This window comes from Mandrillus leucophaeus, unplaced genomic scaffold (assembly GCF_000951045.1).
Source record: "Mandrillus leucophaeus isolate KB7577 unplaced genomic scaffold, Mleu.le_1.0 Scaffold638, whole genome shotgun sequence".
Classification (NCBI taxonomy): Eukaryota; Metazoa; Chordata; class Mammalia; order Primates; family Cercopithecidae; genus Mandrillus; species Mandrillus leucophaeus.
In genome coordinates, this window is record NW_012106897.1 from 969,562 (window position 1) to 990,055 (window position 20,494).

Here is a 20,494-nt window from a genome sequence, read left to right on the forward strand (position 1 = left end):
AGATGGGGAGAATGGAACCAACTTGGAAATCCCACTTCAGGATATTATCCAGGAGAACTTCCCCAGCCTAGCAAGACAGGCTGACATGCAAATGCAGGACATACAGAAAACACCTCTAAGATACTCCACAAGTAGATCAACCCCAAGACACAATCATCAGATTCTCCAACGTCAAAAAGAAGGAAAAAACTTTAAGAGCAGCCAGAGAGAAAGGACAGGTCTCCTACAAAGGGAAGCCCCATCAGACCAACAGCGGGTCTCTGTGCAGAAATCCTACAGTTTTAAGCCTACTGGGGATATCAGCTTTAGTTAATACTGTGATGAAAACATACAGCTTACAGGGCTCAAGTGCAAAAGAGCAGTGGCGATACCTAATGTGAAGGTGAAGTCCAACTTTTATATAACATTTTCTTACCCTACAAAGCTGCACAAACAGGAAAGGAAGGGGTTTCAAGCTTAAAAGCCATGCAGAAAAGAAATAACATAGCAGACCTGAGGCTGCTGCTTTAGGAAGGGCTTGCTCAGGAGGCTGGCCCTTGGCTGGTGTTTGGGAGCATAGCACTTTAACCCACTCTCTAGCTGATAAGAATGATTCACTGTATCTAGACTGTGCAAGCAACTTGGTTTATGCTGAATACCTGCTTTCCTTCTTTGAGTTTGGAATTCTGATTTTTTCTAGGCAGAGGGTGCCTACGTAACCAACCACATAAAACGTTTGAATGCTGAGTCTCTTTCTAGGGCAGAAGCATTGCACATACATTACTGAATTTTTCACTGCTGACAAAGGGAGCCCACTTCATGTGTCTCCTCAGGGGAGGGAGAGAGCATTAAAAGCCTATGCATGAATTTTTCCAGACTTTGCCTATGTCTTTTTCTGTTGCTCATCTTGTCATGTATCCTCGCACTGTAGTAAACCCTAACCATGGGGCTACTAAATGCTGGGTCCTTCTCATGAATCGCCAAATGTGCACATGGCCTCAGGCATCCCTGAAACATATGCAATAGCCAGCACTAGGGCTCTTTAAAGATGGCAAAAATGTTTCTGGTGACTGAGGCAGTTTGACTCAGGGCCATGGATGTGTGCTAAGGGAGCTGAAATGGAAACTTTCTCTGTGAGCCCAAAGCCTTTGTCCCAGGCTCAGGGTGGGTTTCTCCCTGGTGGTCTGGCCTGATCCACGTGGAGGGCTAATTTGCTAGTACATAAGGCCTATAACAATAAAGATGGACTGAGCAGCATCTTTAGTTGTTCTCTCTAAGGGAATGAGAGGGAAAACACAAGCATTTGCCACAATTCCTAGACGTCAGATCAATTCCTAGACTTCAAATCAAAATTCTAGCCCCATCTCAGGCTTTGTCAGGGCAAGGCAGCTCAGAAACAGTGCTTGGAAGGAAGAGACAAGAGGACTCAGGTCTAACTCCAGCATTCCAATGCAAGGTCTCCACTGGCACTTTGGCTCAAAAATTCCCTAGCTTTTGACCCTCATGGAAAGGAGCCATGATCGGCTGGGCCTGGTGGCCCATTCCTGTACACGCCTGTAGTCCCAATACTTTGGGAGGCTGAGGCGGGAGGGTTGCTTGAACCTGGAAGTTCAAGACCAGCCTGGGAAATATAGTGAGGCCCTGTCTCTGCAAAAAATAAATTTAAAAAATTGGCTGGGCATGATGGTGCACACCTGTAGTCCAAGCTACTCAGGAGGCTGAGGTGGGAGTATTGTTTGAGCCTAGGAAATTGAGGCTGTAGTAAGCCATGTTCGTGCCACTGCACTCTAGCCTGGGCAACAGAGCAAAACCCTGACTGGAAAAAAAAAAAAGAAGCCAGGCACAGTGGCTCACGCTTGTAATCCCAGCACTTTGGGAGGCCAAGGTGGGTGGATCACTTGAGGTCAGGAGTTCGATCACAGCTACTTAGGAGGCTGAGGCAGGAGAATTGCTTGAACCCAGAAGGCAGAGGTTGCAGTGAGACAAGATCGCACCACTGCACTCCAGCCTGGGCGACAGAGCGAGACTCCATCTCAAAAAAAAAAAAAAAAAAAAAAAAAAAAAAAAAAAAAACAGAAAAGAAAAAAAGAAATCATCACCTAGAAAGGAATGTGAAGAGTGGATCTCTCTCCCCTCTCTTCCTCTCTCTGTCTCTTCTGTTTGTATGTGTGGGCCTGCCAGTGAAGAGGAGCCTTCAGCTCTCTACAGGCCAACATTTCCCCGATATATTCTCCTGCCTTCAGTTTACTCAGTGGGCATAATGACCAACATCAAGGTCATCCTGAGTACTCTTGTCTCCTGAGAGAGTGGCTTCCCCAACCACTGCTGGTGGTCTGAGGCATCTGTCAGGGCTTATCTGAGGATATTATTAATAGTCCTTAGATGTTGCCCCTAGAAACATCTGCAATGCACCAAGAAAGTACAACAGTTAAATTTACCTCAGGGCTATGATAAAAGAAACCTTTTTTTTTACCTTTTCTTTGATCAGCTGTATTCAGACAAATTCATCAGGGATTTGTGATGTGTCCTGTGGAACAGCATAATCCAAGTAACAAGAGAGAGCCAGCGATTCTACATGTTTCAAAGTACTGCTTCAGTTACATCCTACCAATTCTGATTTGTAGTATTTTGTTATTGGTTAGTCCTAAATATTTTATAATTTTCATTATTTATTTTGTGATGCAAAATATAAAATAAAAAAAAATTTGTGTGTCTTCATTTACAAACACTTTGGGCTTTTCTTTTTTATTTTTTAGATTAAATTTAATTTTATTTTTTAAAGACAGGGTCTTACTTGCTTGCCCAGGATGGAGTGCAATGGTGCCATCATATCTCATTGTAGCTGCAATCTCCTGGGCTCAAGTGATCCTCCTGCCTCAGCCTCCTGAGTAGCCAGGACTACACGAACATGTGTGCCACTGTGGCTGGCAGCTTTTCTAATTATCTTGTTTAAATTATTGATCTTTAACTTAATTGCATTGTGATTAGAGAAAATAACTCTATGATCCAGTACTTTGAAGAGTTGTTGAGACTTGCATTATGGCTCAGTATTGGTCCACTTTGGTAAATGTTCTATGAGATTTCTAAAAGATTGCGATCTCTAGTTGTTGGGTAGAGAATTCCTATTGTATAAACATGTGGATTGTGTTTATTATGTAGTCCATTTATTTTTGGTTTCCTTGAATATCAATTAATAGGAGAAAATGTTAAAAATCTCAGTATGGTGGTAGATGGATTTATTTCTCCTTGCAGTTCAATATGATTTAGGTGCAGGTAAGGTTAGGATTATTTCAGTTAGCTAGTGATTTGAATTTTTTATCATTACGTGGTGACACTATTTATAGTAATGCTTGGTCCAATACTAATATTTATTTGTCCAGCTTTCTTTTGTTAATATTCTATCCATATTTCCCCCATCTTTTTACCATCAACCTTTCTGTATTTTTTATTTGTCTTGTATAAAGTATATAATTGGATTTTAGAAAGTCTCCTGATGACATCCAAAGCCAGAATGATAAATTTTTAATAAAAAAATGAAAAGACAAACCACAAAGTGGGAGAAAATTTTTACAAAACATGTATCTGATAAAGCATTTACACCCAGAATATATAAAGAGCTCTTATATATTCCAGGTGTAAGTCCATACAATAAGAAGACAACACAATCAAAAGAACTGGGAAAATGGAGGAGAATGAGTCATTAGGGAAATGCAAATTAAAACCGCAATGAGATAACATTACACGCTCACTAGAATGGCTGAAATAAAAATGACTGACAATTCTAAGGTTTGGTAAGGATGAGGAGAAACCGGAACCCTCATATATTGCTGGAGAAAATGTAGCATGATAGAGCTATGGTGGAAAATTGTTCTTTATAAAGTTAAAAATATAATTACCCAGTGACCCAGAATCACTCCTAGGTACCTATCCAAAAGAAATGGAAGCATATGTTCACACAAAGACCTGTATGTGAATCTCATAGAAACACTATTCATAATAGCCCAAACTGGAAGCACCCCAACTGTCTATTAAATAGTGAATGGTAAACAAACGTTGGCATATCCCTACAATGGAATGCTGTCCAGCAATGAAAAGCAAAAATGTGCTGACACACATGTGGAAGAATCTCAATCTATATGCCAGTGAAAGAACACAAACACATATGACTGCTTATTATATTATTTGATTTGTATGAAATGTCTAGAAACAACAAAATTACAGAGATACATCACTGGTTACTATGGGCTGGAGGTGGGAATGGGAATTGATCCCAGAGAATATGAGAAAATTTCCTGGAGTAATAGAAGTATTCCAAAACTGAATTATGGTGATGCATGCACAACTCTATAAATTTACTAAAACTTACTGAACTGTACACTTAAAATGGATGAATTAATATGTAAATTAAACATCAATAAAGTTGTTAAACATTTGAAAAACATGTTCAGGCAATCTTGGTCTTTTTAAACTGGAACATTTAGTCCATTTACTCTTTTTGTAATTATAGATATATTTGAATTTTTTCCTACCATTTTATATTGTGCTTTTTATATGTCCTTTTTTATGTTTCTTTCCCCCTTATTTTTTGCTTTCCTTTGGATTTTTTTTTTTTTTTTTTTGAGACAAGGTCTTGCTGTGTTGCCTGTGCTGGAGTACAGTAGCATGACCATGGCTCACTGTAGACTATGCCTCTGGGGCTCAAGCAGTCCTCCAACTTCAGCCTCCTGAGCAGCAGGGACAACAAGTGTGTGTCACCATATTCGGCTAATTTTTTTATTTTTTTGTAGAGATGAGGTATCACTATGTTGCCCAGGCTGTCTCATCAAACTCCTGGGCTCAAGCAATTCTCCTGCCTTGGCCTCCCAGAGTGTTGAGATTACAGGCATGAACCACCATGCCTGGCCAGATTATATTTTTCTAATTCAGTTTTTCTCCTTCTATTAACCTGGAAGTGGTACATTCTACTGCTGTTCTCAAATGGTTATCCTAGAAATTTCAGTGTGCATATAGTATGATTTGGCTGTGTTCCCCACCCAAATCTCATCATGAACTGTAGTTCCCATAATCCCCATGTGTTGTGGGAGGGACCCGGTGGGAGATAATTGAATTATGATGCCATTTACTTTCATGCTGCTGTTCTTGTGATAGTGAGTGCATTCTCCTGAGATCTGATGATTTTATAAGGGCTTTTCTCCCTTCTGCTTGGCTTTTCTCCTTCCTGCTATCGTGTGAAGATGTACATGTTTGCTTCCCCATCCACCATGATTGTAAGTTTCTTGAGGCCTCCCCAGTCATGCAGAACTGTGAGTCAATTAAACCCCTTTCCTTTATAAATTACACAGTCTCAGGTAGTTTTTTATAGCAGTGTGAGAATGGACTAATACAGTAAATTGGTACTAGGAGTGGAGTACTGCTATAAAGATACCCCAACATATGGAAGCGACTTTGGAACTGGGTAACAGGCAGAAGTTGGATAAGTCTGAAGGGCTCAGAAGACAGAAAGATATGGGAAATTTGGAACTTCTCAGAGACGTGTTGAATGACTTTGACCAAAATGCTGATAGTGATATGGACAATGGAATCCAGGTCTCAGATGGAGATGAAGAACTTCTTGGGAACTAGAATAAAGGTGGCTCGTGCTACGTTTTAGCAAAGAGACTGGTGGCATTTTGCCCCTGCCATAAAGATCTATGGAACTTTGAACTTGAGAGAAGATTTACCTGGTGGAAGAAATTTCTAAGCAGCAAAGCATTCAAGAGGTGACTTAGGTGCTGTTAAAATCATCCTATTTTATGTATTCACAAAGATGTGGTTTGGAATTAAAACTTATGTTTAACAGAGAAGCAAAGCATAAAAGTTCAGAACATTTACATCTTGATGATGTGATACAAGAGAAAAACCCTTTTTCTGAGGAGAAATTCAAGCCAGTAGTAGAAATTCACATAAGTAACAAGGAGCCAAATGTTGATCACCAAGACAATGGGGAAAATGTCTGCAGGGCATGTGAGAAGTCATCACAGCAGCCCCTCCCAACCCAGGCCCAGAGACCTAGGAGAGAAAAATAGTTTCATGGGCTGGGCCCAGGGCCTTGCTGCTTTCTGCAGTCTCAGGACTTACTTGGTTCCCTGCATCCCAGATGTGGCTAAAATGAGCCAAGGTATAGCTCAGGCCAAGGCTTCAAGGGGTGTAAGCCCTAAGCCTTGGCAGCTTCCATGTGGTTTTGAGCCTGCGGGTGCACAGAAGTCAGAATTGAGGTTTGAGAACCTCCTTCTAGATTTCAGAGGATGTATGGAAATGTCTGGATGTCCAGGCAGAAGTTTGCTGCAGGGGTGGAGACCTCATGGAGAACCTCTGCTAGAGCAGTGCAGAAGGGAAATGTGGGGTTAGAGCCCCCACAGGAAGTCCCCACTGGGGCACTGCCTAGTGGAGCTGTGAGAAGATGGCCACTGTCCTCCAGACCCCAGAATGGTAGATCCACTGACGGCTTGCAATGTATGCCTGGAAAAGCTGTGGACACTCAATGCCAGCCTGTGAAGGAAGGTGGCAGTCAGGCGGTGGGGGGGCTGTACCCTGCAAAATCACAGCTGCCCAAGGCCGCAGGAGTCCCACCTCTTGTATCAGAATGACCTGGATGTGAGACATGGAGTCAAAGGATATCATTTTGAAGCTTTAAGATTTGACTGCCCCACTGGGTTTTAGACTTGCATAGCCCCTTTGTTTTGGCCAATTTCTTCCATTTGGAATGGATGTATTTACCCAATGCTTTTACCCCCATTGTATCTAGGAAGTATCTAACTTGCTTTTGATTTTACAGGTCCATAGGCAGAAGGGACTTGCCTTGTCTCAGATGAGACTTTGGACTTGGACTTTTGGGTTGATGCTGGAATGAGTTAAGACTTTCAGGGACCGTAGGGAAGGCAGGATTATGTTTTGAAATGTGAGGGCATGATATTTGGGAGGGGCCAGAGGCAGAATGATGTGGTTTGACTGTGTCCCCACCCAAATGTCGTCTTGAACTATAGTTTCCACACTCCCCATGTGTTGTGGGAGAGACCTGGTCGGAGGTAATTGAGCCATGGTACCAGTTAGTTTCATGCTGCTATTCTTATGATAGTGAGTTCTCCTGAGATCTGGTGGTTTATAAGGAGCTTTCCTGCCTTCTGCTCAGCACTTCTCCTTCCTGCCATCACGTGAAGAAGGACATGTTTGCTTCTCCTTCCAGCGTGATTCTAAGTTTCTTGAGGCCTCCTCTGTAATGCGGAATGTGAGTCAATTAAACCTCTTTCCTTTATAAATTTTCCAGTCTTGGGCAGTTTGTTATAGCAGTGTGAGAATGGACTAATACAGCATACTTATTAATCAATATCTAGAGTTAATACGTTGCCCTTTAGTTGAACAATACCAGGGATTTGTAACACATTAACTATGATTGTTAGTGTTGCATTTTTAATCCCCATGACACTTCTATTATTTTCATACAGTTTAGTATTTATATAATTACATATTTACTTCTCTTTTTTCCTTTTCATTCTTTATTGCAACTCTGATTCAAATATTTTTGTACTGAAAGGTGATATATTTTAGTGCTTAAGACCATGGGTTCTAGAGTCAAAATGTGATTTTTCCAGACTGCTTTTTATTTCTGCTTGACAAATAGGGAAACTGAGGCAGAGGGATAATGGTAACACGCTCAAGGCTACATCTAGTAAATGGCAGAGGCAGGATTTAAATCCATCCATTCCCCAGTAGCACCCCTTGCACTGTGGAGGGCTTGGTAGTAAGCCATGGTCTAGGAGATCTGTTGGTGACACAATGCACCAGAGCCGTCTCCACTGTCAGAAAATATACATGCAGGTTCACATCCCTCTAAAGCCTTGGGGCTCATGAAGTCCACACATAATTCCTATGAAAAGGTTAATTTTATAAGTAAATCACAGGTGAGTTGAATTTCACCCTTGTGAATGCTTATAAACTCATTTTTTGTGTGTGTGTTTCTCTTGATTTAAGTAATTGGAACTGTCCTGCAAAATTTACAGGAGAAGCCTCCTTCCAGATATATATAGTTCTGTTTCTGGACTCTCTCCATCTTGGTTCATTTTTCCTGGGCAAACTAAGCAGCAGACCCTTGCTTTATAAACCAAATCATTGAATCTCCCCAAATGCAAAGTCATTTAGATGTTGGTAAGCCTCAGGAGAGATTTGTGATAGAATTATTATATGCTGAAGAGTTTGAAGCCACCTCTGGTGGAGAGGGTCCTTTGAGAAGTGTAGTTAACACAGAACAGTCTTCTAGGTCTTCTAGATTTTCGACTATCTTTATGAGGCTTTCCACCGTGTCACAGGACAGCATCTTGGAGGCATTGGCTCTGAACTTTTCCTCTAGGTCCTCCTGGCTCAGTGGTTCTCTCCAGTGCCCATAGAAGGTATCCGAGCGATGTGTGAAGGTGGCTCCATCCTTGAGGGTGACACTTATTTCACAGTACAGTGTGTTGAAGCTTGGCAAGTTGTCCGGAGGGTACTCCAGCTCCACCTTACTGAGCAACTCTCTCACCTGTGGTCTGTTGATCTGGCATTCATGGAATGAGGGGACAGTGATGCCACCATCAAGCAGCATGGCACAGGCCACGTACTGGAATGAATGACGGGCTTCATGCTCCGAGTCTGGAAAGGGCCTGTTTACATACTGGACATCTGGTATCCTGAGCACAATTCTCTTAATGTAGTCAATTGGAAGCAGGGCTGTCTCTGCTACAAGGTTCTTTCTCACAGATGCAGCTGCGTCTGCCACCCAGTGGGTAGATAAATGCGCAGGAAAACGCTTAAAGGCCACATCCTGCTGGTCCAGCAGCCAACTGTAGGAATCTAGGTTTGGAAGGACTTTTGGGGAATAGTTGGCATAAAAGGCCCCAAATCCTGCCTCCAAGTCCAAGACCTGCTTGTTTCCTTGGAGACCCAGCATTGCCAGAAATGCAGCTTCTATCCCATGCTTGGCAGCATTGCCAATGTGGAGGGGCTTGGTCTGAGTGGCAGCATTGGCCATGGGTGCCCCAGCATGGGAAACAGCAATGGCCAGGGCTTCTTGGCACTTTGTCAAGCTAAGTCCTAAAAACTTGGATGCAGCGGCAGCACTACCCAATGTTCCTACCACGGAAGGGGGATGGAATCTGAAAAGCAAAGAAGCAGAGTTGGAAATGTACAAACCTTAATCACCAGGAGGCAGGATAGCATAGTCATCAAGAGCATTGATAATGGAGTCACACTGTTCAGGTTCAGATCTCAGCTCCATTACTTTATTAGCTATGTGATCTGGGGAAAGTTATTCAACTTCTCTGTAGATTTTTTCTTACACAAAATGGTGATAGGCCAGGTGCGATGGCTCATGCCTATAATCCCAGGACTTTGGGAGGCTAAGGTGGGAGGGTCATCTGGGGTCAGGAGTTCAAGACTAGCCTGGCCAACATGGCGAAACACTGACTCTACTAAAAATACAAAAATTTGCTGGACATGGTGGTGGGTGCCTGCAGTCCCAGCTACTTAGGAGGCTGAGGCAGGAGAATCACTTGAACCTGAGAGGCAGAGGCTGCAGTGAGCTGAGATCATGCTGCTGCACTCCAGCCTGGGTGACAGAGTGAGACTGTCTCAAAAAATATAATAATAAAAAAATAATAATAAGGCCAGGCATGATGGCTCATGCCTGTAATGCCAGCACTTTGGGAGGCTGAGGTGGGCAGATCACAAGGTCAAGAGCTCGAGACTATCCTGGCCAACATGATGAAACCCCGTCTCTATTAAAAAGACAAAAATTAGCTGGGGGTGGTGGTGCATGCCTGTAGTCCCAGCTACTTGGGAGGCTGAGGCAGGAGAATCACTTGAACCCGGGAGGCGGAGGTTGCAGTGAGCTGAGATCACACCACTGCACTCCAGCCTGGCAACAGAGTGAGACTCCATCTCAAAAAATAAAATAAAACAAAATGGTGATAATAATAGCGTTGACCTCTTAGAGTTTTAGGAGCTTTGAATAAATTAACATGTTTACGATAGTGTGTAGCACACAGTGAGTTCTTTATAAATGGTACCATTACAATTATTGCCAGAAAGGCAACAGCTATTGATTGCTGAAATCTCACCTAAGTAACTGTGAGAATTGTGGGCCTTGAAGAAACTGTGAAACTTCACTACCCAGTATTTCAATTTACTTCTCTCCTAGCAGGCTGGCCAAGTGGCAACATAAATCTGAGACTGAGCCATATGATGTGGCCGACATTTGACCATTTTTTATCTGCAGGATGAACAGTCAGGGTAAGGATATTCTGAATGTCCTCATTAGTCTGAGGGACGCTAGCCAGTCTCAGAGTAGATTCTGCTCTGAGGATGAAATAAGGAATACTCAGTACACCCATGAACGCCAGAATGACATGAATCACCTTGCGACGAGAGGCCCAATTTATCTCATGGTCCAGGTTGCGCTCTCGAAGTCACTTCTTTAAATGTGGATGGAGGGTTTCGTATGTGACTGGTGTATTGACTTATCTACCTGTGCTAATGTTAACATCTTCCGCTGAGCCGGCCTCTAAGTCAGAAAGGCCTACAGAGATAATGATTGACAGATGAAGGGGATGTGACTACCTTTTGATGGGGCAAATTCTCTCCATACCTCTTTGGTATGTCTTTGGCCTCCTTGGCAAAATGCAGTAATCGGCCTTGCACTTCAATACCAACATTGAAAGCCAGCAGCAGGTCAAGGCCAGAAAACTTTGTACTCCTTGGCAGGGCTTCTGCTAAAGCTGTGAGGACAGGAAGGACAGCCCCAGAAGGGTGGGTGGCAGGGTGCCATGTGTCATCAAAATCCATGGAGTGAATCTATGTAAACAGACACAAACAGCGACAAAAAACCTTAAATTTTCCCTTACTGCAATGGCTTTTGGAACACTAAGGACTTAGTTTAGTAATAACCTTGTTTTATGTGAGATTCTTTTGATCTGATTCTCAGAAAAGAAAATCTGAGAACTGTCTGTGATTTTTTTCTTTTTTCTTTTTTTTTTTTGAGACGGAGTCTCGCTCTGTCACCTAGGCTGGAGTGCAGTGCCATGATCTTGGCTCACTGCAACCTCTGCCTCCCAGGTTCAAGCAAGTCTCCTGCCTCAGCCTCCGGAGCAGCTGGGATAACAGGTGCCCACCACTGCCCTGGCTAATTTTTGTATTTTTAGTAGAGATGGGGCTTCACCATGTTGGCCAGGGTGGTCTCAAACTCCTGACCTTGTTATCCACCCACCTCAGCCTCCCAAAGTGTTGGGATTACGGGCATGAGCCACCGCATCTGGCCTGGCTGTGATTATTAGTCACGTGGCCGGCCCGTGGGAAATGCTATTCCTCTGCCAGAGGAGCGGAGTACCTTGGAGAGCAGCTTGTGAGACCCCCAGGAGCTTGGGTCTTGCCCTGGTGGCCTAAGGTCCCTCTGCCATGGCCCCTGGAAAGATCTATAATCCCCTTTAAAAACAAAGCTGCAGAATCAGGTGGCTGGCAATTCCTTCCTCCTCCACCCTTTAAATAAGTTGCACTGCAAGTTTAATGTCATTTATTCCATATGAGGCCATATGTTTTTGTACCTTTTTATTATGAACTAATTTCAAACTTTTAGAGAAGTTGTAAGACGAGCACAAGAACTCTCAAATCCAAATTAACTTTTCAGCTATATATTTAAAAATCATTATTCTCTGCTTTAAGATTTTATTCCTCTTTCTCCCAGCCATTTTCTTTTTCCTTATATTAAAACAGTAATAACCAGAAGTTCATTTAAAAATAGATTTTTATATCTATTTTCTGTCACTGGTACATTTCCCACTGTTTTCAGGACATTACTTTGGAATGCACCATTGGCTTTAACTTTCAATCTCCTGAGCTATTGTCCCCATAAATCATAAAAATATCTCAAAAATCCCAACATATCCGTTTCCAAGTTACATCTTGTAGAATACTTCCCCTGACACACAGAAAAAGCATAAAAATCATCCGTCAGATGAGAAGTACAGATTTTTGGTTCAGAAAATACAGACACTGTATGGCTATTGTTCCTTTCTCAATAACTATCTGTTGAATGGATGAATGAATGAATGAATAAAAAGCACATTACTGGAGAGAAACTGGCCCCAAACAGGAAAAACTGAGAAGAAATTTGGTCTGGATGTTGGGTTTTGTATTTTTTGCTATTTTTATTCAAGGTTTCGAATTGGGATACCTTAGGGTGTTTTTATCTAAATCCTTCCATCTTTTTTCCTCTACTACAAAATCTCTTTGAAAAGCATCAATTTACTGTAAAAACATGAAAACCGAATTACTACACAGGGGAGAGGGTAAGCCACTTTATCTCTCTGACTTTCAGTTCTTTCATCTGTAAAATATAGAATTTGGGCAATTTCTGAGATATTTCCCGACTCTAAAATTATTGTGATTATCTAATAGTTGAAAAGACGTGTAAACCTCCTTACAGCCACACCGTTCACAAAAGCAGCATATGTGGGTGGAAGCCTGATGTCTGGCCGACCCCAAACAGTGCTGGTTATGTTGGAACTGTAGATCTGGAACAAAAGCAAATCAACCAGTGATAGTGTCGATACAGTATACCAAGTCACCATTTCAAGAGTTATTCTTCATCTTTGGAGGCATTATTCATGGTTCTGACTTGAACCTTTGCCACAGATAGAAGCCCTAGTTATTGAATTCCTCTCATCCTTGTAGAATACACAACTTTCCTCCATGAAATGGGGAGGAGATGTTGCTTGATCCCAGATCATGATCCGGAAGTACTCCAGGGAAGCACATCTGAAGTTACTCTTATTTACTCCTTGGGGTTAATACCAGGAGAGATGGACTGTCTATCTCAAATACACCCTAGGGAGAACAGGAGCTCTCACGTACATCCCTACTCTGCTCAGAGTACTTGACCAGGCTTTTCTCCAGAGAATAAGAATAATAAACTGTGAGATATTACTAGTGTATGATTTTGTTTGTTTGTTTTTAAGGTATGGTCTTGCTCTGTTGCCTTGGCTGGAGTGCAGTGGTATGATCTTGACTTACCGTAACCCCAACCTCTCGGGCTCAAATGATCCTCCCACCTCTCAGCCTCCCGAGTAGCTGGGACTATAGGCGTGTGCTATCACACCTGGCTAATTTGTATGTTTTGTTTTTGTTTTTATAGAGATGGGGCTTTGCCATGTTGCCCAGGCTGGTCTTAAATTCCTAGGCTCAAGCAGTCTGCCCACCTTGCCCTGTGGAAGTGCTGGGATTATAGGTGTGAGCCATTGTGCCTGACTGTGTATGGTTTTAAGACAGTGACTTAGTAAAGAATATGGATGACTATTAAAACTCAAATAATGGAACATAGAAAATTATTAAAATGATATAGAACAGTGCTATGTACATCAAGTGCTGTCTATAAAAAGAAGTATAGATTAAATGTAACACATATGTATGTGCTGGGTTTTATCTCTAACATAGACTTTGACCTTCTTACCTTGCTATATTGGCTAGCTTTGTGAAACACTTCCGTACTGGTTCCCAGGAACCCAGCACCCAGAGTGTCTAGAATCATCCTCTTGCTCCTCTGAATAACGCGATCTGTCAGGTGTCCCACTTTCAAGCCATGGATAGTTGTGGCAAAGCTTTCTGTGATAGACTTTAAAGGGAAGAGTGTTAGGACAGGGTTACACCCCACTCTGTACTTACACACTTCTGTTCTGTAAAAAACCTTGAGGCACTTTTGTGCAAAGAGTTTTGCTCCACTACAAGAAACCCAGTTGATCAGATTTAGTTTAATTTCTAAAAACGATGTGTACTAAGCATCTATTATGTGTGAGGCAGAGGGATGTGGGAGCACACAGCAGCCAGTTTCTCTCCTCAGTCGAGTTGAGGGGCAGCATAGCAAGCACAGGACACAGTATTGTGTGATGGATAGTGGTGGGGGGAAGCACAGAGAGTTGTGGGAGGAGGACGCAAGGGACACCTCGTCTGTGTAATAGGGATTTCTGTGGGTGCAGTGTGCAGCTGCTATTATGAGATACCTGCCAGGCACTGTGCTGAATGTCTCAAATATATTACCCTTTTAATACCCACAAGTCTCCAGGTAGTTATTTTTGCAGGTGAGGAGACTGAGACCTAGAAAACTAAAGTCACTAATTTTCACAGCTTTTAAATGGTGGAATCTGAACAGAAGCCCCTATAGGTCTAACTCCACAATCAGGGCAGCTAGCTATCAAGTCCAAAATGGTCTGATGAGCATGTACCTCAGAACCACCTGGAGTTCTTGCTGAAAATGAACATTTCTGGTCCCCACTCTAGACTACCAAAATTAGACTCTCCCCAGAAATGGAACCTCTGGAAGCATAGCTTAGGATTCTGTTTTCATTAGGATCTCTAGGAGGCTCTCAAGTGTTCTGGTGCGCTTATGTCCAATATGGCAGCTACTCTCCAATGTGGCTACTGAGCACTTGAAATGCAGCAAATTGAGATGTGTCGTAAGAGTAAAATAAAGACTGAATTTTGAAGGCTTAGTAGGAAAAAAGGATATAAAGCATCTCAATAATTTAAAAATATTGACTACATGCTGAATCAATGTTCAATTCATTGACCAGGTGCAGTGGCTTATGCCTGTAATCCCAGCACTTTGGGAGACTGAGGCGGATGGATCACTTGAGGTCAGCAATTCAAGATCAGTCTGGCCAATGTGGCAAAACCCCATCTCTACTAAAAATACAAAAATTAGCCAGGTGTGATGGTGGGTACCTGTAATCCCAGCTACTCGAGAGACTGAGGTGGGAAAATTGCTTGAACCTGGGAGGTGGAGGTTGCAGTGAGCCGAGATCATGCCACTGCACTCCAGCCTGGGCAACAGAATGAGATTCTTCTCATCTTAATAGAAACATATTCAATATATTGATATCAACATATCAATAATATGTGGGATACGGTATAAATAAAACACGTTATTAATTGATCAGTTTTTCCTAAACATTTTCTAAAATTTAAATACTAGAAAATTTTAAATTACATATGTGACTTAAGAACCACTGCCTGCTCTTCCCTGTTGGTGGAGACATTAATACTTGATCTGGTTATGAAAACTTAAGAATAGTCATCAGATAATAGTGCAGGGTGATGAGAATGGAGGGTAAAGGTAGAAGTGGAAGTGAGGGCCAAGGCTGGGAGGTGCGAGAGAGTGGAGGGAGTTTGGCTCCCTTCAGCTGCGGAGTTGAATACAGGAGACAGAGGTGACAGGGAGAATGGATTTCCAACTTATGACCGAATGATGAACATTACATCACACTAAAGACTGTGATGTTAATGGGGAGCCGAAGTGCTATCTCAAGAAAAGTAGAGTTATGGTCAGAACTAATGTTTTGGAAAGATTCCTGTAGACAATTGTATAGAGAATGGATTGGAGATGGGTAGACAGGGGCGGTGAAAGGACTGCTGCAGTAGCCCAGGTTCTGGATGGGGAAATGGCAGTGCCATTGGCCAAGAGAGAGAACACAGGAAGAGGAGCAGCCTTCCAAGCAGTGATGATGGGCTCAGTGTAAACTTGTTGAGGATGAAGTGTCTGTGTTCATCCTACTGGAGAAGCTCATTTTGCTTCTACCTATAAGCTATGAAACTTAAATTTCATAAGCAGTGGAGTACTCTGCAGTTCCTTTAAAATTCAAATTCTTCAATACACAGACAGTTATTTTGTTTTCTACACATTTTCGCAGGACAGCATCTATTATGTAGAGTTAAAAACATCCACTCTTAAGTCAGGTTTCACTATCTGTTCACCACCTAGTGAATGTTGGATTGCTTCCCTTTCTTGCTCTGGTTACTACATCATTGCGCAACTTAATTTGTCTATCTCAACACCAGAGACTTCATTTTTAAATCTTAACTATAAGGTGAGGGGCTACTGGATTAGGGGACCTGGGGTATCTGGGATTCTCTGATACTGAGCTCAGTGCCAGGACAGAGCTACAGAGATGGAACCCGTGCCTAACTGAACGTCCTTCAACCTGGCCACTGACTAGTCCCATTTACAGAGTCTCAAGTCAGATTTATCAAGTCAAGGAACATTTGCCATTTTCAAAAGGATGGGCTACTTTTCATGTCTCCGCGAGCTTTAATAGAAAAGTGGAGGGGGGTTTGGGGTGGGGGAAAGCAGGAGAGAAGATGGCTGGTAGAGAGAAAGGATGCTGGCACAAAGGTTTCAGATTAGGGTGGAAGAATAACAATCATGTTGATTTTCACACTGCTAGAAATTTGAGTTAAAATATTTTTAGGGGCAGAGGAGGAGAAGTAGAATGGGTTTAAACTCAAGAGTTTCAAATATTGATTGAATCCCTGACTCTAAGCAAAACTACCTCTTTTAAACCTCTCTTCCAATCCCCAGAAGTCCCACAGTTGGGGGCATGTAGTAATTGATCATTCATCTCTTCAGGGCTAGATCTGACCCAGGGCTGTCTTATGGAGGAATGTGAGACTGGGGAGCAGGTGGGGCAGGTGGGGTGGTGACATGGAGCCCTGGAGGTAATTGTACCATCCATCCATATGAGACCGTGCTGCTGGTGATACAGGAAGGTGGAACACCGGAATCCCCTGGAAGTCATGAGCAGCACCCTGTGTGCCAAAGAACACATGGCTCTCCCTGGCCCCTGAAGGAATGAAATGTGAGGGAAATAAACACACAGCTGCTCAGCTGTCGGTGGGCCTTGCGTTCATCTGTTTCTAAAATATCTTTCTGATCTGCTTGACCTTCTTATGGCATTTGCATCTCTTTTTAGTTAAATACAATGATTATTAATGTATAAGTTAAGGCATAACATAAAGCCATTGAACAAATCAATTTCACAAGTTCTTTTTTTTTTTTTTTTAGACAGAGTCTCGTTCTATTGCCCAGGCTGGAGTGCAGTGGCACGATCTCGGCTTACTGTGAGCTCTGCCTCCCAGGTTCACACCATTCTCCTGCCTCAGCCTCCCCAGTAATTGGGACTACAGGTGCCCACCACCACGCCCAGCTAATATTTTTTGTATTTTTAGTGGATATGGGGTTTCACCAAGTTAGTGAGTATGGTCTCAATCTCCTGACCTCGTGATCTGCCCACCTGGGCCTCCCAAAGTGCTGGGATTACAGGTGTGAGCCACCGTTCTTACTATGAGTCCAGCACTGTTCTAAGCTCTCAAGAATGCCAAGTCAATACTGGATCATTCCTGCCTTAAAAAGCATGGTCACACGACTGCACTCCAGCTTGGGTGACAAAGCATGACCCTCTTATCTTCTACAGAAAGTGGTGACAATAAATAGATTAACAAAAACACAATCTGGCAGTGTCATAATGGACACATAAAACTAGGGGGTGAAAATTTAATGAACTTGTCGTGATTCATCCCCTTCCTAACTTCGTACAATAGAGTCATGTATCTCATTTGTAAAACGGTAATGAAAGCCACCATGCAGTTAGTTAGGAAGCCCACAGGTTATAAGAAAAGTTAAAGCAGAGGCAGGTAGTTCTTGAAAGGAGAGGGCAACTGAAGAAATTGAGAAAGGAAGAAGTCTGCTAGAAAAGCAATTTAAGTAAGTCACATAAAATGTCACAATACCTTGAGCATCATTTTGTTGTTAAGAGGAGGTTCAGTTCGGAAGGAGTGAACCAGAGGAGTAATTTGTTTGCTGGATGTCTGACTGCCTTTATACACTTCGCTCCTCTCAAACCCATTTCCTTTCATTTTGTTCTAACCCTAGAATTTCTATCATTTCAACACCTCCTGACTAGACTCACTTTAACTTCCCCTTTAAGGGACTGTTTAACTCTTCCATGGGTGAAGAATTCAGTGAGGCTAGGATGTACAGTAACCTTGATCATATGATTCCTCACAGGCATCAGAAAACATAAATTTATAGTAAAACTAGGATTGCCTTTTGTGCCTACATAGCTTATGTCAATACTAGAAGAATATCTACACTCTTTTAAGTAGATATTCTACTTCTCAAAATGTATCCTAAGGAAGTAAGTATGGATGTATGGAAAATTTTAGGGAAAAAAAACTCCACCTGCACACAAACAAAATTCATACCCTTGCTTATAAGATCAAAAACTGGAAACATGGCCATGTGCATTGGCTCACGCCTATAATCCTAGTGCTTTGGGAGGCCAAGGTGGGAGGATTACTTGAGGCCAGGAGTTTGAGACCAGCCTGGGCAACAAAACAAGAACTTGCCTCTAAAAAAAATTAAAAATAAAAATAGCCAGGTGCAGTGGCGTGTGCCTGTAGTCATAACTACTTGGGAGGCTGAGGCAGGGGGATCACTTGAGCCCAGGAGATTGAGGCTGCAGTGAGCTATGATCACACGACTGCACTCCAGCTTGGGTGACCAAGCGTGACCCTCTCTCAAAAAAAAAAAAAAAAAAAAAAAAAAGAAAAAAGAAAACAATCACATGCCCTCAAATTTTGGATCGGTTAGGTAAAATGTGGCATGTGCAATATTTAAGGTACACTCCCATTTTCCCCTTCCACTTTACCCTGTTGGTCACCATTGTCTAGGGACAAATGTGCTGACCAGAAGTTTCTGGCAACTTGAGATTAAGAACCTGGGAGGGCACTGGGGGTTAATGACACTTTTCCCCAGCTTGTACCCTTGCTCATTCCTGAACTGCTCTTTTCATATTTGCACATCTCTGATTCTTGGTCCTCTGCCTGGCTTCTGGAATATAGTGCCTTCCTCCCTGCCATCCTGCTATTGCTGGAGTCTGCTTCAACACAGCTTGTCCAGGCCTCTTTGCCTATAATCAATCACTATGATATGACTTGCCTGGAATTAACTCTGCTCCTCTGGACAATTGCCACTTCCCCTGGATTGCCTAGTCCTATCCAATTGGTTTGCAGTTATAGTGGGTACCAAAAACAAGTGATTTCAAATCTGAACTTGTTGTTCTAGATATGGTGGCAGAATTTGTCTTTGGAGAAGACTGCATTTAAATTATGGAGGAAATCTCCATGAGCTTTGAGGTTCCATTTCAATCCTATTACAGAAGAGTTTGGGACAAAGGAGTTAAAATGCTCTGTGTAAAAATGCAAAAGCCCATCTTTCTTGTGAGCAGGAGATCACTCTGTGAGATGAGATTAGGTAATTGTGCTTGTGTTGGTTGAAGCCTGTAGAGAAAGAATGTTAGGGCTCTGGAGACAGGGCTAAGAGCAGAGTCAGTGGGAACCCCCATGGATTGGTTGGGGTGGTGTGATGGCTAGGGGTGGTGTGATGGTTATAGTCTAGGAGCTCCAGGGGGAAGTGGCCAGCAGGAAACCCTGCATGAAAGGACATAGGCAGACAGATTTAAAGAGCTGTGAGATCAAATACGTAATTTGAAGTTTATTTTTCAGCATAATAATTCCCTGGTGCTATTCTTATATCTTTAGGAAAATTTGTTACATACTACAACCCAGTGTTAACCATGTTTTGGGAAATGAAAGCAGAGGAAGTTGATCATGCATGGAGTAGAAAGGGCTGCTGAGAGAAGCTCAGGGTACCAGTCAGAGGGAGAAGAGACCAGCAGCAACCAGGGGAATGTAGGTACTTTTTGGTTACCCTAAGTAGTTAATGAAGAGTCAATGGAAATCGAAGTGTGATTGTACATACTTGGGAGTACAGAAGAAGAACGCAGAAAGATGGGCACTTGGGGATGTTTGAAGTCTACTCATTGGCCAACTGCTACCTTAAGTGGGTTTCCCAATCATGCTGCAGACTGGGGAAACCCAGACCTAGGCTCTGTGTTGACATAGATAGTTGTTTTGTGCATCAAGATGCCATTTCAGATGATCTTTATTTTATACTGGTGGATTCCAAAACCACCTTCCATTAGAAGGATGGATTCCTGCGTCAAAAGAACAAGATGAGTATTTTGGGGCCATTGTGTAAGAAAAATCACATTATAAGATTATGTGGTGCATTGCTGAATACTCTACATAAATTGATGTTTAGAGTAATCTTATCAAGTGGAAAGGAAAGATAGACATCTAGTTTGATAAATGCTTAAAACTATCTTAAGCATTAACCTAGTTGAGAATTCTGGAGTTTTCAGCTTAAAGTTATATGCACATAGTAATGTAGTAGATTCTTTTATTTCCCAAAAGAGGCTTCATGAGAGTTTTCACTAGTATTACTCTCAATTTAAATAAGAGAAAGTCAGGATCCCAAGAAGCTATATATATATAGCTTAAAAATATATATATATGATATATTAAATTTATATATAAATATATATATATATATTTTTCAAGTTGAGAGTGAGGTTTGGAGTTGAGGCTCCTCAGATCACTGTTACATGAAAGTGAAGAATGGACTGTGATGGGCTCGACCATCTCACATGGAAAGGCTTCCTAAAGGAATGATGAGCTTTATTAAGTCCCTTGAGCTTTAATGGAAGTTCCATCATTTAGCTTCTCTGGGCCTCCAGTTTTGCCACTGTTGCATTCAGAAGAAGAATTAGTTCAATTACTTGGT

At 42.2% G+C, this 20,494-nt stretch overlaps 1 protein-coding gene across 1 annotated transcript; it reads right to left on the reverse strand.

Moving 5' to 3' along the window:
- Positions 1-7,879: 7,879 nt before the first annotated feature.
- IRG1 (immunoresponsive 1 homolog (mouse)) lies at positions 7,880-17,610 on the reverse strand. The gene is made up of 5 exons (XM_012000658.1): positions 17,599-17,610; positions 13,490-13,651; positions 12,465-12,554; positions 10,634-10,839; positions 7,880-9,143 (listed from the first exon to the last, which is right to left on the reverse strand). The coding sequence occupies exons 1-5, from the start codon at positions 17,608-17,610 to the stop codon at positions 8,168-8,170; spliced, it is 1,446 nt and encodes a 481-aa protein (XP_011856048.1). The 3' UTR covers positions 7,880-8,167.
- Between the last annotated feature and the right edge of the window lie 2,884 nt (positions 17,611-20,494).

What these genes read in the sequence shown, in the direction of transcription:
- IRG1 (XM_012000658.1), bottom strand. An exon ending in AAGCTAGCCAATATAGCAAG is followed by an intron (nt 12,555 to 13,489) that starts GTAAGAAGGTCA and finishes CTTTTGTTCCAG; the next exon opens with ATCTACAGTTCCAACATAAC. An exon ending in CTTTTGTGAACGGTGTGGCT is followed by an intron (nt 10,840 to 12,464) that starts GTAAGGAGGTTT and finishes CTGTTTACATAG; the next exon opens with ATTCACTCCATGGATTTTGA.